At 42.0% G+C, this 17,504-nt stretch overlaps 1 protein-coding gene across 8 annotated transcripts in view; it reads right to left on the minus strand.

The window, feature by feature from the left end:
- The window catches only part of FCGR2B (Fc fragment of IgG receptor IIb), a 29,772-nt gene extending 16,130 nt beyond the window's left edge, over positions 1 to 13,642 (minus strand). Inside the window, exons 1-2 of one of the 8 annotated variants that reach the window (XR_006266271.1) lie at positions 13,563 to 13,637; positions 262 to 466 (exon numbers count right to left, since the gene is read on the minus strand). Coding sequence is in view for 6 of the 8 variants with exons in the window: in XM_043450989.1 (XP_043306924.1) it covers positions 262 to 466; positions 13,563 to 13,565 (208 nt within the window). In the remaining 2 variants the exon portion in view is untranslated. Of the gene's footprint in view, positions 1 to 261; positions 467 to 13,562 lie in introns of all 8 variants that reach the window. The other 7 variants (XR_006266276.1, XM_043450989.1, XM_043451000.1 and 4 more) reach the window with 7 other exon arrangements.
- Positions 13,643 to 17,504: the final 3,862 nt, after the last annotated feature.

Raw genomic sequence — 17,504 nt, forward strand, 5'->3', positions numbered from 1 at the left:
TTGGTGCCCAGTGACTTTGGGCAAAACACGTAAAAAAAAAACCCTACTTTTGCCAATTTCATAATTTCCCAAGGCCAGCAAGGTTGTCAGAATGTGATTTTCATCAGCCTGGCTTCACCCTCCTGACTTTCTTGATGTGCTGCCCACTGCAGCCCTCATCCTTGCCCCAGCCCAGCCCCAACCCAGGTGGCAGCAGCTGACTTAGAAAAGCACACCTGCCCATGGTCCTGCTCTGCTGTCCCTGCTGGGACCCCGACTCACCCAGGAAGAGCAGAGCTGTCCACAGTAGCATGTGGCCCCAAGGATGCCACGGCATGCAGTGAGCTCGGTTCCTCCTGGCAGCAGGGAAGGCTAGGAATGAGGGGATCCCCATCACCTCCTGGAGCGAGCAGGTTGCTCTGACAGCCCAGCACGGCAGACACTGGCTTCTCTCGAGGCTTGATAGATTCCACCCAGAGGGCAAATTCTGGAGTCCAAAAGAGGAAGTGAAAAGAAGTGTTGTTTTATCATTGGCTCCTCCCCTTCCACCCTCTTTCATCTAGAGAGTTCCCTCCCAGAAGATTCAGGGCTTCCCAGAATGAATCTGGCTCAGTCCCACTCCAAATTCACGGAAAATGTAGGAACTGGGAAACAAATTCTCCTCCTTCTCTGGGGCCACAGCTGGGCTCAGCCCCAGGAAGGAAGAGGGGAATGATCACCCCTACTCAGCTCAGAACTCCCTGTCTGTCTCTGTCTCTTTGGAAAAGGCGATGAACGAGAGTGTGCCAGGGGACTCCCCGTGCTTCTAGATCCATTTAGAGGTGCAGACACTGGCATCAGACTCCTCCTGAGACTGAGCAGAGAGGTTTGAGGCCACCTTTCCCCATCATTTGATTGCCTTCATTATCATAATCCAGACTCCATTTTGGATTGTGGAACAAGGACAGAGAAATGTGTCAGGGTGGCAATAGAATGATCATACCTGTCTTTTATCACCCCTTGTCTTTCATTCTTTTTAAAAAAATATTTAGTCATTTATTTATTTGACCACCCCGGGTCTTAGTTGCAGCATGTGGGATCTTTAGTTGTGGCATGCAGACTCTTAGTTGTGGCATGTGGGATCTAGTTCCCTGACCATGGATGGAACACTAGGGCCCCTGCATTGAGAGTGTGGAGTCTTAGCCGCTAGACCACAAGGGAAGTCCCTGTCATTCATTCTTGTACTCATCCCTCCAACAAATATCTTTCGAGGAGCAACTCGTGCCCTGGTTCTTCTCACCCTCATTCCTATCACTGTTCCCGTCACTGTGGCATGGTGAAAGAGCAGGACTTTGGAGCCATATTGGTCTAATTTTGAATGACAGATGGCTTCTCAAAACTACAGATTCCTCATCTGTATAAATGAGGATTAACTTGTCTATCCTTCAAGCAGAATTTCTCAGCCTCAGTGTTATTGACATTTGGGGCCAAATAATTCTCGATGTTAGGACCTGTCTCATACACTGTAGAGTGTTTAGCAGTATCCCTGACCTCTCCCCACCAGATGCCAGGGGCAACCCCTAATTGTGAAAATAGAAATGTCTCTAGACATTGACAAATCTACTCTTGGGGGCAACCTTGTTGCTGACTAAGAATCACGGTGGTCACAGTTTTTGAAAATTAAAAGAGACTTTGTGTGCTAGCACAGGCCCTGGTGCATTGTGGGTATCCAGTCAATGCTAGTTTCCCTTTTCTGCTTTCTGTCATCATCCTCATCACCATTTGTTCACCCTCAGCATCCCCAGAACATGAGATGCTCTGGGATCTCTCTCAGGACCCTCTGCTGGGGCCTCTCTCCCAAATGCTCTCTCAGGAAACAAGCTGTAATATTCAAGGAAATGATATTGTAAAATCTGTTCTTACACTCTATAGTCTTCAGAAGCCTCAGCAACCCCCCTCCCCCTGCCCTGCGTTGGACAAGGCTTTACTACTGGCCCCATTTTACCCCATCTCCCACTCCCAATCTACCTCCAGCCCTTGTCTGATTTTTAGGTGAAAAAGTTTCTTTAACCAATGTCAAGACTCCAGTGAGCTGTTATCAACACTTTAAAAGTTAATTTATATAATGTGACCCACAAATTGGAGCCACCCCCAGTAGAGCAGCCCACATCATAAATCCAAGCTTAGGTAAGCCTGCACTTACAGGAAACACCTGTCCAGGAACTTAACATACATCAATCACTGTCTTCCAACTCAGCTTTAGTGACTTTACCTTACTCTAAAAGTCAGGATCTTCTGGCCTTGTAAATAAACTCCCAACCTCCTAGCCACTGAGGCCCTGTTTCCACATGGCCTCTTGTAAAGCTCTGTAAAACTTGACCTTGCCCAAATCCCTTGGGAAGAGTTCTGCTTATGAGGAACTGTACTACCTCAATCCATGGCTTGCTTTCCCCTGAATAAAGGATATCAATCTTGTAACTAAATCACTTTAGCTTTGTCATTGGACAGGTAGGGTATATCTCATTTTATTGTGCTAACTTTATTGAGCTTTGCAAATTCATTTTTCACAAATTGAAGACTTGTGGCAACCTTCGCTGAATAAGTCTATTAGTACCGTTCTTTTTTTCAACTGCATTTGGCACACTTGGTGTCCCTGTGTCATATTTTGGTAATTCTCACAATAGTTCAAACCTTTTCATTATTATTATGTGTTATGGTGATCTGTGATCAGTGATCTTTGATGTTCCTATTGAAACTGTTTTGGAACTTTTAGCAATAGGGTCATAAATTAAGGTGTGTACATTGTTTTATAGACATGATGCTATTGCATACTTTATAGACTATGGTATAGTGTAAACATAACTTTCATATGCACTGGGAAACCAAAAAAATTGTGTGACTCATTCAATTGCAATATTGGCTCTACTGCAGGGATTTGGAGCCAAACCCGCTATCTCTGAGGTATAATCAGTAATGTCAGTGAAGTGTAGTATAAGCACAGCTACTGAGGTTCTGTGGTTGGCTCTGAGATGAAAGGGAAGGTTCCTGCTGAGCCACTTTATTTTGCTGCCTCTTCAACTGCTCTTCAGCATCTCCGGTAAATTTCTCTTAAATCAAGCTCCACCTATTTGCCATTTGGAGATCAAGTTTGTTTGTTCTAACCCTTTTAGGTGGACATTTGGGGTGTGAGCAACTCCAGATATTTCGTGGTGAGACCTACTAGGCCACAACATTTGAGTTTATGCCCAATCTCAGCTACAATGCAAGCATCTACAGGAAGGACAAAAAGATCTCAGGAACATGCTCTGGCAGTCAGAAACAGTAAGTCGGGTTGAACTAAGGAGGATCATTTAAACAAAGGAAAACAATAAGAGCCCCTTATGCAAAAGACTGGAAAAAGGGAATGGCAACCCACTCCAGTATTCTTGCCTAAGAAATCCCATAGACAGAGAGTCTTGGCAGGCTACAGTCCATCAGGTTGCAAAGAGTCAGACATGACTGACTGACTAACACACATACACACAATGCAAAAGAAAGATGATGGCAGCCATCAGGAAACTCAGAAAGCTTGCAGTGAGCCCACAGAACAAACTGCTGAGGGACTTGGGAAATGGAATTAAGACTATAAATTTGGACTATTTTGACCAAAAGCACATCAAAATCTAAGTAGGCACAAGACAAACTCTTGAAAGCCATCAGAGCATCTGCCACTATAAAGACATATGGGAATCTTAGAAACCAAAGCAGCAAAATTGGTGGTCACAGACTACACATTTAAAAGCTGTTAGAGTGATTACCACCTCTGTCTCAGACTCCTGGACTAGGATAAGTTGGTCAAGGAATGGGTTAGGCTGACAGTACGTCATGTGCCAACCTCACAAAAATTTCCTAATAACCAGGTACACCGTTGAATACCATATAATCCCCAACCTGGAGGCACATCCCTGTTAGGCATTAACTTGGCTCTGAGGAAGGCTTTCTTATCTCTCCTTGCTATTCTTTAGAACTCTTCATTCAGATGGGTATATCTTTCCTTTTCTCCTTTGCCTTTCGCTTCTCTTCTTTTCACAGCTATTTGTAAGGCCTATTCAGACAAGCATTTTGCCTTTTTGCATTTCTTTTTCTTGGGAATGGTCTTGATCACTGCCTCGTGTACAATGTCACAAATCTCCATCCATAGTTCTTCAGGCTCTCTATCAGACCTAATCCCTTGAATCTATTTGTCACTTCCACTGCGTGAAGAGCTGACTCATTTGAAAAGACCCTGATGCTGGGAAAGATTGAAGGCAGGAGGAGAAGGGGATGACAGAGGATGAGATGGTTGGATGGCATCACTGACTCAATGGACATGAGTTTGGGTAAATTCTGGGAGTTGGTGATGGACAGGGAGGTTGGGTGTGCTGTGGTCCCTGAGGTCGCAAAGAATCAGACATGACTGAGTGACTGAACTGAACTGAACTAAACTGTATATAATCGTAGGGATTTGATTTAGGTCATACCTGAATGGTCTGGTGGTTTTCCCTACTTTCTTCAATTTATGCCTGAATTTGGCAATAACGAGTTCATAATCTGAGCCATAGCCTGCTCCTGGTCCTGTTTTTGCTGACTGTATAGAGCTTCTCCATCTTTGGCTGCAAAGAATATAATCAATGTGATTTCAGTATTGACCATCAGGTGATGTCCATGTGTAGAGTCTTCTCTTGTGTTGTTGGAAGAGGGTGTTTGCTATGACCAGTGCATTCTCTTGGCAAAACTCTATTAGCCTTAGCCCTGCTTCATTCTGTACTCCAAGGCCAAACTTGCCTGTTACTCAGATATCTCTTGACTTCCTACTTTTGCACTCCAGTCCCCTATAATGAAAAGGACATCTTTTTTGGGTGTTAGTTCTAGAAGGTCTTGTAGGTCTTCATAGAACCATTCAACTTCAGCTTCTTCAGCGTTACTGGTTGGGGCATAGGCTTGGATTACCATGATATTGAATGGTTTGCCTTGGAAAAGAACTGAGATCATTCTGTCGTTTTTGAGATTGCATCCAAGTACTGCATTTCAGACTCTTTTGTTGACTATGATGGCTACTCCATTTCTTCTAAAGGATTCTTGCCCACAGTAGTAGATATAATGGTCATCTGAGTTAAATTCACCCATTCCAGTCCATTTTAGTTTGCTGATTCCTAAAATGTCGACATTCACTCTTGCCATCTCCTGTTTGACCACTTCCAATTTACCTTGATTCATGGACCTAAAATTCCAGGTTCCAATGCAATATTGCTCTTAAGTATCTCCATTAGTTGGAAAAGCACAGCTGCCTGTTTGTAATTCATTGTGAAAGGGAGCAGAGTATGTCATCCCAAAATATGCTTCTTTGGCATAAGAATTGTCTTGACCTGGTTATATTTAAGAAACAGCAGACACTGGGAAAGTTCTGAAAACTGAGAAGTTATTCTTTGTAAGGGAAATCTACATCTATAAGGGAGAAATATCAATAACCTGAGATATGCAGATGACACCACCCTTATGGCAGAAAGTGAAGAAGAACTGAAGAGCCACCTGATGAAAGTGAAAGAAGAGAGTGACACGACTGAGTGACTCAACTGAACTGAAGGGAAATTTCCACTTATAAGTGTCAGTGTATACCAGGAACAGAAGATGACTCTAAGCACAAGAAACTCTTATCAATGGAGAAGGCACAGACTTAAATCTACGTAACAATCTTGTTCTTTACTGTACTTTTCTTGATAATCTCCCCAGACTGGCTCCTCAAATTCTGAGAGTGGCTAAGATTCCCTGCTCCCAATGCAGGGGACCCAGGTCAATCCCTGGTCAGGGAATTAGATCCCATGAGCTGCAACTAAGACTTGGTGTGGCCAATAAATATTTTTAAAAATTTTAAAAATAAAAGGGATAGTTTCATTTAAAATGTATGTATCTTGAAATAGGAAAGGTATGAATAATTGAAAAATCAGAAAAGCCCAGTGATCAAAAGCATGGACTTTGTAGACAGGCAGACACAGATCAAAAGCCTCATCCCTTACCAACTGTGTAATCTTAGATATGTTAATCTTCCTTTCTAAGCTCCATTGCCTCATCTGTAAAATGCAGATTACTTCTTACCTTAGGATGTTGTAAAGATTAAATGAGAAAATTCATAAATCATGCTGTTAATAAATAAAATTCAACTGACTATATTTTAAATATCTTATTGGCTTTACTCAATAATTCATGAATCAGGTAGCATGTAATCTAGCAGATAGGAAAGAATTCTGAGATGTTGTACAAAATGAAAGACTCTTATAGGCTGGCCAGAGCAGGAACAGGAAGTTATATTAGGGGGAACAAAAAAAAATAGATTGCCTGTGTCAGGGTTACTTTCCTTTAGGAGATAATAGGGGGTCTATCCCTGCTATCTAGGCAGATTATCTAACTGGTGCTTATCTAACTGGCAATTACTGACTGATCAGTTTAAGATTCCATTTCTGGGAGAGCCCAAACTGCAATAAAATTTCAATTTCATGATGTAGCATTTAGCACAAGTGACTCCATTTTGGATTTGTTGTTTTTAACAATCTTTAATATGGAACCTGGCATACAAATTTAGTCTTTACCATTATTATTGCTATTAAAAGAATATAAGATGAAAGAAATTGGAGGCTACACAAACCAATGGAAAGATATACAATTCTTAGGGATTGGAAGATTCAATATTCTTAAATAGTTCATATTACCCAAGACAATCTATAATTTCAATGTAATCCCTGTCAATATATTGATGGCATTTTTCACAAAACTATAGCAAATAATTCTAAAATTTGAATGGAAACACAAAAGATCCTGAATAGCCAAAACTATCTAGAAAGAAGAACAAAACAGGAGGTATCACATTCCCTGATTTCAAACTTTACTACAAATTTATTGTCATCAACACAGTATGGTACTGGCACAAAAACAAACACATAAATCAATGAAACAGAATAGAGAGCCCAGAAATGAACCTATACTTATACGGTCAATTAATCTATGACAAAGCAAGCAAGGATATACTATAGGAAAAAGTCTCTTCAATAAATGGTGTTGAGAAAACTGGACATCAACATGCAAAAGAATCAAACTGGATTATTTTTCACACTATCTATAAAAATAAATACAAGATGGGTTAAAGAATTATTGTAAGACATGAACCATAAAAATTCTAGAATAAAACATAAGAAGTATGCTCTTTGACATTGGTCTTCACAATAATTTTTTTGGATATGTTTCCTCAGGTAAGAAAAACAAAATGAAAAAACAAAAACAAATGGGACTACATCAAACTAAAAAGCTTTTGCACAGCAAAGGGAACTATCACCAAAATGAAATGGCTGTCTACAGAATGGGGGGAGATTTTGCAAACAATATAAACGACAAGGGGTTATTATCCAAAAGATGTAAATAACTCATACAGTGAAGTGAAGTCAGTCAGTCGTGTCTGACTCTTTGTGACCCCATGGGTGGTAGCCCAATAGGCTCCTTTGTCCATGAGATTTTCCAGGCAAGAGTACTGGAGTGGGTTGCCATTTCCTTCTCCAGAGGATCTTCCCAACCCAGGATCCCCACACAACAAAAACCAAAATCAAAAGATAAATCAATTAAAATGGCAGAAGACCTGAATAGACATTTTTCCCAAGAAGATTACAGATGGTCAGTAGGCACATGAAAAGATGATCAACATCAAATCATCAGTTCAGTTCAGTTCAGTGGCTCAGTCGTGTCCGACTCTTTGTGACTCCATGAACCGAAGCAAGCCAGGCCTCCCTGTCCATCACCAACTCCCGGAGCTTACTCAAACTCATGCCCATCGAGTAGGTGATGCCATCCAACCATCTCATCCTCTGTCGTCCCCTTCTCCTCCTCCCCCAATCCCTCCCAGCATCAGGGTCTTTTCCAATGAATCAACCCTTTGCACGAGGTGGCCAAAGTACTGGAGTTTCAGCTTCAGTGTCAGTCCTTCCAGTGAACACCCAGGACTGATCTCCTTTACGATGTACTGGGTGGATCTCCTTGCAATCCAAGGGACTCTCAAGAGTCTTCAACACCATAGTTCAAAAGCATCAATTTTTTGGTACTCAGCTCTCTTCACAGTCCAACTCTCACATCCATACATGACCACTGGAAAAATTGTAGCCTTGACCAGACGGACCTTTGTTGGCAAAGTAATGTCTCTGCTTTTGAATATGCTATCCAGGTTGTTCATAACTTTTCTTCCAAGGAGTAAGCGTCTTTTAATTTCATGGCTGCAGTCACCATCTGCAGTGATTTTGGAGACCAAAAAAATAGTCTGGCACTGTTTCCCCTGTTTCCCCATCTATTTGCCATGAGGTGATGGGACCAGATGCCATGATCTTAGTTTTCTGAATGTTAAGCTTTAAGTCAACTTTTTCACTCTCTTCTTTCACTTTCATCAAGAGGCTTTTTAGTTCCTCTTCACTCTCTGCCATAAGGGTGGTGTCATCTGCATATCTGAGGTTATTGATATTTCTCCCGGCAATCTTGATTCCAGCTTGTGCTTCTTCCAGCCCAGCATTTCTCATGATGTACTCTGCATGTAAGTTAAATAAGCAGGGTGACAATATACAGCCTTGACATACTCCTTTTCCTATTTGGAACCAGTCTGTTGTTCCATGTCCAGTTCTAACTGTTGCTTCCTGACCTGCATACAGGTTAATCAAGAGGCAGATCAGGTGGTCTGGTATTCCCATCTCTTTCAGAATTTTCCACAGTTTATTGTGATCCACACAGTCGAAGGCGTTGGCATAGTCAATAAAGCAGAAATAGATGTTTTTCTGGAATTCTCTTGCTTTTTCAATGATCCAGCGGATATTGGCAATTTGGTCTCTGGTTCCTCTGCATTTTCTAAAACTAGCATGAACATCTGGAAGTTCTCAGTTCACGTATTGCTGAAGCCTGGCTTGGAGAATTTTGAGCATTACTTTACTAGCGTGTGAGGTGAGTGCAATTGTGCGGTAGTTTGAGCATTCTTTGGCATTGCCTTTCTTTGGGATTGGAATGAAAACTGACCTTTTCCAGTCCTGTGGCCACTGCTGAGTTTTCCAAATTTGCTGCATATTGAGTGCAGCACTTTCACAGCATCATCTTTCAGGATTTGAAATAGCTCAACTGGAATTCCATCACATCCACTAGCTTTGTTCGTAGTGATGCTTTCTAAGGCCCACTTGACTTCACATTCCAGGATGTCTGGCTCTAGGTGAGTGATCACACCATTGTGATTATCTGGGTCATGAAGATGTTTTTTGTACAGTTCTTCTGTGTATTCTTGCCACCTCTTCTTAATATCTTCTGCTTCTGTTAGGTCCATACCATTTTTGTCCTTTATTGAGCCCATCTTTGCATGAAATGTTCCCTTGGTATCTCTAATTTTCTTGAAGAGATCTCTAGTCTTTCCCATTCTGTTGTTTTCCTCTATTTCTCTGCATTGATCGCTGAGGAACTCTTTCTTATCTCTCCTGGCTATTCTTTGGAACTCTGCACTCAAATGGGAATATCTTTTCTTTTCTCCTTTGCTTTTCACTTCTCTTCATTTCACAGCTATTTGTAAGGCCTGCTCAGCCATTTTGCCTTTTTGCATTTCTTTTCTATGGGATGGTCTTGATCCCTGTTTCCTGTACAGTGTCACGAACCTCCGTCCATAGTTCATCAGGCATTCTGTCTATCAGATCTAGTCCTTAAATCTATTTCTCACTTCCACTGTATAGTCATAAGGGGTTTGATTTAGGTCATACCTGAATGGTCTGGTGGTTTTCCCTACTTTCTTCAATTTATGCCTGAATTTGGCAATAACGAGTTCATAATCTGAGCCATAGCCTGCTCCCGGTCCTGTTTTTGCTGACTGTATAGAGCTTCTCCATCTTTGGCTGCAAAGAATATAATCAATGTGATTTTGGTGTTGACCATCGGGTGATGTCCATGTGTAGAGTCTTCTCTTGTGTTGTTGGAAGAGGGTGTTTGCTATGACCAGTGCATTCTCTTGGCAAAACTCTATTAGCCTTAGCCCTGCTTCATTCCATGCTCCAAAGCCAAATTTGCCTGTTACTCCAGGTGTTTCTTGTCTTCCTACTTTTGCATTCCAGCCCCCTATAATGAAAAGGACATCTTTTTTGGGTGTTAGTTCTAGAAGGTCTTGTAGGTCTTCATAGAACCATTCAACTTCAGCTTCTTCAGCGTTACTGGTTGGGGCATAGGCTTGGATTACCATGATATTGAATGGTTTGCCTTGGAAAAGAACTGAGATCATTCTGTCGTTTTTGAGATTGCATCCAAGTACTGCATTTCAGACTCTTTTGTTGACTATGATGGCTACTCCATTTCTTCTAAAGGATTCTTGCCCACAGTAGTAGATATAATGGTCATCTGAGTTAAATTCACCCATTCCAGTCCATTTTAGTTTGCTGATTCCTAGAATGTTGACATTCACTCTTGCCATCTCCTATTTGACCACTTCCAATTTGCCTTGATTCATGGACCTAACATTCCAGGTTCCTATGCAATATTGCTCTTTACAGCATCAGACCTTGCTTCTATCACCAGTCACATCCACAATTGGGTATTGTTTTTGCTTTGGCTCCATCCCTTCATTCTTTCTGGAGTTATTTCTCCAGAGGAGCTACCACTAATCATCAGGGAAATGCAAATCAAAACCACAATGAAATATCACCACACATCTATCAGAATGGTTATTATCAAAAGATAACACAGAATAAGTGTTGCTAAGAATGTGGAGAAGAGGAAATCCTCGTGCACACTTGGTGAGAATGTAAATTTGTTAGCCATTATGGAAAACAGTATTTGAGGAGATTGCTCAAAAAATTAAAAATAGAGCTATCATATGATCCAGCAGTTCCACTCCTGGGTATTTGTCTGAAGAAAGTGAAAACACTAATTGGAAAAGTTATATGCACCCCTCCATTAACTGCAGCATTATTTACAAACCCAAAATTTGAAAGCAACATTAGTGTCCATCTATAAATGAATGGATAAAGAAGGTTGGTGATGTATATAACCTATGGGATATTATTCAGTCATAGAAAAAGAAGTCTTGCATTTGTGACACCATGGATAGACCTTGAGAGTATTATGCTAAGTAAAATGAGTCAGAGGAAGACAAATACTGTATAATTTCACATATGTGTAGAATCTAAAAAACAAGACAAGACTTTCCTGGTGGCCTAGTGGTTAAGAGTCCACCAGCCAATGCAGGGAACACAAGGTTCAATCCTTGGTTTGGAAAGGTTCCACATGCCATGTGGCAGCTAAGCCCACATGCTGCAACTATTGAAGTTGTTGCGTGCTTTTAAAGCCCATGCTCTGCAACAAGAGAAGCCACAGCGACGAGAAGCCTGTGTGCCGTAACTAAAGAGTAGCTCCCACTTGCTGCAACTACTGAAGTTGTTGCGTGCTTCTAAAGTCCATGCTCTGCAACAAGAGAAGCCACAGCGACGAGAAGCCCGTATGCCGTAACCAAAGAGTAGCTCCCACTTGCTGCAACTACTGAAGCCCTTGCACAGCAGAAAGGACTTGGTGCAGCCAAAGATAAATAAATAAATTTTTAAAAAATAAAAAACAAGACATGAGCAAACATAATAGAGTCGTAGACTCAGAGAACAAACAGGTGTTTGCCAGCGGAAAGGGGTTGCCAGAGAGAAATAAGTGAGGAAGAATAAGAGGTAGGCACTTTCAGTTGTGAAATAAATGAGTCATGAGGACTTCCCTGGTGGTCCAGTGGTTAAGAATCCATCTTCCAATGCAGCAGACATGGATTTGATCTCTAGTTGGGGAACTAAGATCCCACATGTCACAGGACAACTACTCCATGGGCCGCAACTACTGAACCCACACACAGCTAGAGAGAGAAGCCCATGAGCGGCAGTGAAAAAACCCACACACCACAACAAAAGATACAGCATGCCACAACAAAGATCAGGCATCCCACAACTAAGACCTGACACACCCAAGTAAATAAATAAAATGAAAGGAGACCAGTGTCATAAAAAAATAATAAATGAGTCATGGATATGAAATGTATAGAGAGGAAAATAGAGTCAGTAAAAAAAAAAAAGACCAGGAGAGTCTAGTCCACTGCTTCCAGTGAGGGATGGTGTTTATGGACCTGCATTGGGAAGGACAGATAAATGACTCCAGCTCTAGACATGCTTGGATTCCAGCCACTTGATTCAGAAGATGTTTTTTTCTTTTCTTCCTGTTGGGTTGGGTTTTGTGTCTCTTCCTGTTAATACAATGACCACCCTTTCAGTGGATCCCTGTAATCCCTTTATCAGTCCTTTCTATGGTTTCCTTGTTACAGCGAGTTCCTCAAGAGCTGAGGAACTACTGACCCCAAAGAAGGAGCAAGTCTGGAAGGAAAGGCAACCACTGAAGGAGAAGAAAGGATAAAGAATGATGGAGTTATAGAAGCTCTGACTTGAAGGGGCTCAGCCAGTTCCATATACCAGTATCAACAGCCCAATCTGAAAACTTTCAAACTTATGTCTTTGCATTAAAACATCGTTACCTTTGATAACCTTTTAGGAATGCAAATACACTAAGTTGTGTGGATCGTTAACTACAAGTGTGGCTTTGCTCACCAGTCACTCATTTTCAGAACAACAGAGTGCTGAAGAATTATCACGACAGGAGAGAAAAATATAAGAGAAGGAAATGCTATTTCTCAGGAAGCAAAGATACATGACAAAGTGAGGGTCTTAGACAACAGAGGGCTATTTATCTCTGAGGTCCTAGATTAGGAAGGGAGAGATGAGGTCAGATTTCAGAGAGAGCTTCGCCATATCGTGGACCTCAATGAAGTGAGGGGAATGGACAGGATGCTCTTTATCCAGAATGCTTTTGTAAATATTTTCTCCCAGTTTCTGGCTTTTCTTGTTCTCCTGACAGTACCTTTTGCAGAACAGAAATTCTACTTTTTAATAAAGTCAAGTATCAATTATTTCCTTCATGAATCATACTTTTGACATTGTATCTAAAAAGTCATTGTCATACTCGAATTTTCTCCTTTTTGTCTTCTAGGAGTTTTATAGTTTTGCATTTTACATTTAAGTCTATGATCAATTTTGAGTTAATTTTTGTGAAGTGTGTAAGGTTTGTGTCTAGATTTTTTTTTTTTTTTCTGGCTTGCAGTTGCCCAGTTTTTCCAGTACCATTTGTTGAAAAGACTGTCTTTTCGCTGTTTTATTACCTTTGATTCTTTGTTGAAGATCAGTTGACTGTATGAGGGTCAGTTTCTGGGCTCTCTATTCTGTTCCAGTGATTTATTTGTCTATTCTTCTGCCAATAACAGGATGTTCTTTGAGAACTCTTGCTGATCTAATCACTTCTCCCTGGTCATTAGGCTATGTTAATGAAGATAGACATTGATTCATTTCCAATTTTACCCAGTTCAGGCTCCATACTCTGCTTTCTCTTCAACAGTGATTCCAAGGCTGAAAGTGACCCATCTTTCACAACCGATCAGGGACAACAGTGTTGGAATCTTAGGTCACACCCAGGTAGGCTGCTCTATGGAGCAACACACAGAAGGGTGGGATATAGAGGTAGCTTACCATGACGCCGATCCTAAGCAGATGCTGTGCCACGAGGAAGGAGGTATGCCATCACCTGGAGAGAAAAACGGAAGAGTGAGGAGCCAGAGAAGCCCATCAATTGAGTATTCAGAGAGGTAGTGCTGGAGGATGAGGAGTCAAAGACAGATGGAAGTGTGATGGCTCCAGATTCAGTTTGGAAGAAATCTTGTGAAAATCAAGTTCCATTCACTCATTCCTCTTCTACATTGGCAGATTGCTAAGAAAAGACAGGTTGTAAAAGGATAAGAATATAAACAAAGGAGATCTCCATAAAACTATGGAGATGGTTGGTGGATAAGGAGGCTTATAGAAAAGTCCCTCCATGGTGGGGGAGGGAGGGCTGCTGGGAGGTCACTTTATCATTCTAGAAACTGGGAAAAGTTATTTTGTACAAGAAGACAGTGGGTATTCCCAGTTAAGCATCTGTTCTTTCCTGTGGTCCCTAGTCTCAGTAGAGGACCCCAGAAGAGTTTTCTCTGGCAAAGGTATAGAGAAGGTGGGCAAGCTGGACTAAACTTGGACCCTGGCAGAATTGCAGAAGTGAAGCTAAAGTCTTCTGGGACACCTAGAGGACAATGACAGTGAGCCTGGCAATAGCACCAAAGGCTGACCAAGGGAGAGCTTGCCCAAGGGGAAGTGATTACCTAGAGACTGAGTGGCTGAGTGACTCAGTCAATACCCAGTGCTTTAACCCTATATTCACTCTATACTCATAAAATGGGGTGACTAAACAACAAGGTCCTACTGTATAACACAAGGAACTGTAATCAACATCATATCATATATCATATTATGCATATAATCTTTTATACACATACATATATGTAGCTGAATCACTTTGCTATACAGCAAAAATTAACACAACATTATAAATTAACTGTACTTCAATTAAAAAATAAAATAGAGTGATAGTGGCAGGATGAAGAAATAGATAGAGGCAAGAAGTTGTGTCCTGAGAAACATTCATTATAATGGGGAATACAGGCTGTTGTGATCTGGGCGCAGGTTGGAAAAGAATTTCCAAACATGAGGCAGGATGAAAGAAGAATAGTTTATGAGAGTGGGGGGTGGGGGGTAGAGTGGCTGCCAGCACAGCAGGCTGGCTTCCTGTTCACCAACAGTGAACAGGGGTTCTTGATTCATTTTGATATGCTGGGTGTAAGGAGTAGGATACAGGTCTTACGGGTCATTTGCTGCTTGGATGAGGAAGGTATATTGGTTGGAGGAGTAGGGGGGAGAGTAAGGCAAATACCTTCTCCCTATATGAGGAAGGAGGGGAGACAGGTTATACTGGTCAGGAGGACCTGAAATTCATTAATAATTACATCATTGGGGATGGGAGGAAAGGTCAATAAGTGTCTGGTTTTTCCGTTCCTGCATTGATAAAACCAAGACCTTCCTTGGTTTTATCTGCTCTTTTGTCCTTGGGTCACCACATTCCACCCTCTCTTTATTTTTAGGGCCAATTCTTTGGCCCCTTTTCATACCCTGCTCATGTCTATCTACCTATTTCCCTTCTCAGGCATTTGGGAACCCAGTCGCAAGGGAAAAAGGGCAATGATTGCTCTGGCTTCTTCAGGCTGTACAGGGGTGTCATTGGGCTCTGGGTTTCCTTTGCCTGTAGGGTATACTTAGGGAGGAAGGTGGGATCCCATGGAACAGTATGGCAGTTTGTTCTAATGTCGTCTGAGTATCCACTGGCTGGTATCCTTTTTGTAAGGCCATTTGGAATTAGATCTTCTGAACCTGTTGGGAGATGAACTTAGGTGTTAATAATGCATGATCCAAACAGTAGAAGGTGATGGCAGGTCCAAGGAGAGGTAAAAACCATGTTATATTAGGTAGGCCGTTTGATAGTTTGGTATTTGCATCTGGGGCCCCCTTTTCCAAAGGAATGTAACCATTTAGCTTGTTCATATATTTTCTTAACATTCTCTTCTACTAGACTACTACTGTTAATATATGTGCAACAAGTTTTGTTGATGAATGCACAAACTCCCCCTTGTTCAGCTAGAAAATAATCTAAGGCCCTCCTGCTGTCCATTACCACCTCTGCTAAAGAATTTAAAGACTGGGAAAGTCTTTCCATTGATCTTCCTAGACTTGGCTGAGGTCATACAAAGTGTCTGATAAATTACTTACAGTTGCTTCATGGTAGATGAAGCCTCCCCAAGAAGCAGCTAATCCAATGGCAGCTCCAATGCCTGCTAAGATGAGTCCTGTAGCTCTTTTAGATCTGGGCTGAATGGCTTGGTAAATAGTCACTCCTACAGAGCTGTTTTGCATAATCCCCAAGGTACATTGTCCTTTACACCATGCATTATCAAGACATTTGAGTGCAATTGCTTTACCTGGGTAAGGTGATGAGGGTTGTATGTGCCCATCATATGGCAGTGGATTAGTAGGGAGACCACAAATGAAGTCCTGTCTGGCTGGGACACAAACTTGTCTCACCTGGGAGGAGTTAAACCGGTGTATTATCTGGTTTCCCCAAGCAGGGGTATCATTACAATGGTAAGATAGATGACCAAAGGGAAAAGGGGCATGGGGATTTGGATCTTTACCACATGCCTTAGGAGCACTATATACTAGGCACCAGGTGACCCTACATGCCCCCCCCCCACCGCCGCCATAAGCACATTGATTGTAAGGGGTGGAGGACAGTGGTGTAGAGGTCACAGATATTGGGCACTGATGTGTAAGGTTACCATAGCCTAAACCATTTTTGCATCTTGGATGGTTAAAAGTCAGAAGTGAAATCTGGGAGGCACCAAATCCCTGTATATTAGTCAGGAGGTGGTTGCATGAGCCTCCACTGGGCCCTGAGCGACAACAGTTCCCCTGCTGGGTACAGTTCAATGGGCCTGGCTTTTGTTTCCTGTCAGGTTAAGGTGAGGAGTTAATTGTAAACATGGGAGTATCTGGGGACAGGCCGGATGAAAAAACCTAGATTGTAATCTTGGATCTCTTGTGAAAGAGGGTGGTAGGAGAGAAACTGTAGGCCTCTTTCCAGGTGTTGGTGATATATCCATTAGGCCCTAAGGTTCTCCCCTTGTGCTATAATAGTGGAGATATTTACTAAAGAATTGGTTGTCCATTCCCCTGATGTTTTCCCCCATATACTAACTAGGCTTCCAAGAAGGAAAACTAAGAGTCTCACGGCTCCAGGTTTAAGAGGGGACAGACTTGTTTGGTGAATAGTATTGGAAGTCTCCTTGAAGGACCTTGTCCCGTGCTAACTGTAATATGTACTGTTTTTGGTACTTTGAGGGCCGTAAGGATAGCTGAGGCTCTTGGGAATTTATATCTTCTAGTAGTGCCCAGTAGAAGTCAAATTCAAAAAGGGAGATGGAAAGCTGGTGTACAGGGGTCTGTGGAAAGAGCAGATTTAGTAATTGTCATAAAGTGTACATTAGTATTAAGAAGTAAGATTATTGGGGTCACTTGTAACAAGGAGTGATCAAGATATCTCAAGGCTCAGAACTCAAGGAGGGGTCACCACCTGATTTCCTTTTGAAAAGAAAGCGAAGGCCATCCAGAGGTTTGCAGTATCATAAGAGATGTCCGTGGAATCTTCTGTTGTCTGGGGATCTTCTTCTGGAGGAGGAGCTGTCTTCAGTCTTGACGCACGGATCCAGGGGGTGAAGCCTTGGATCTTGGCAGCTGCAGGAGTGACCAGTAGGACTTGGTGTGGTCCTGTCCACACTGCTTCAAGTGGTTTTCGATCCTGTGGAAGGGTCTTAACATATACCCAATGACCAAGGTTCAGGTGGGGAGGAGTTTCTGAAAAGTTAGGATCTGGCTTGGGGCTATTTTGATCCTGGTATCCCCGGATGTTTTTAAGAGTTAGTCCCAAAGTTGGAAGATACTGCACTAAGTAATGGGTTTCTGGATCAACCGGGAGGTCTGTACTTAAGAATG

This window comes from Cervus canadensis, chromosome 2 (genome assembly GCF_019320065.1).
Source record: "Cervus canadensis isolate Bull #8, Minnesota chromosome 2, ASM1932006v1, whole genome shotgun sequence".
Classification (NCBI taxonomy): domain Eukaryota; kingdom Metazoa; phylum Chordata; class Mammalia; order Artiodactyla; family Cervidae; genus Cervus; species Cervus canadensis.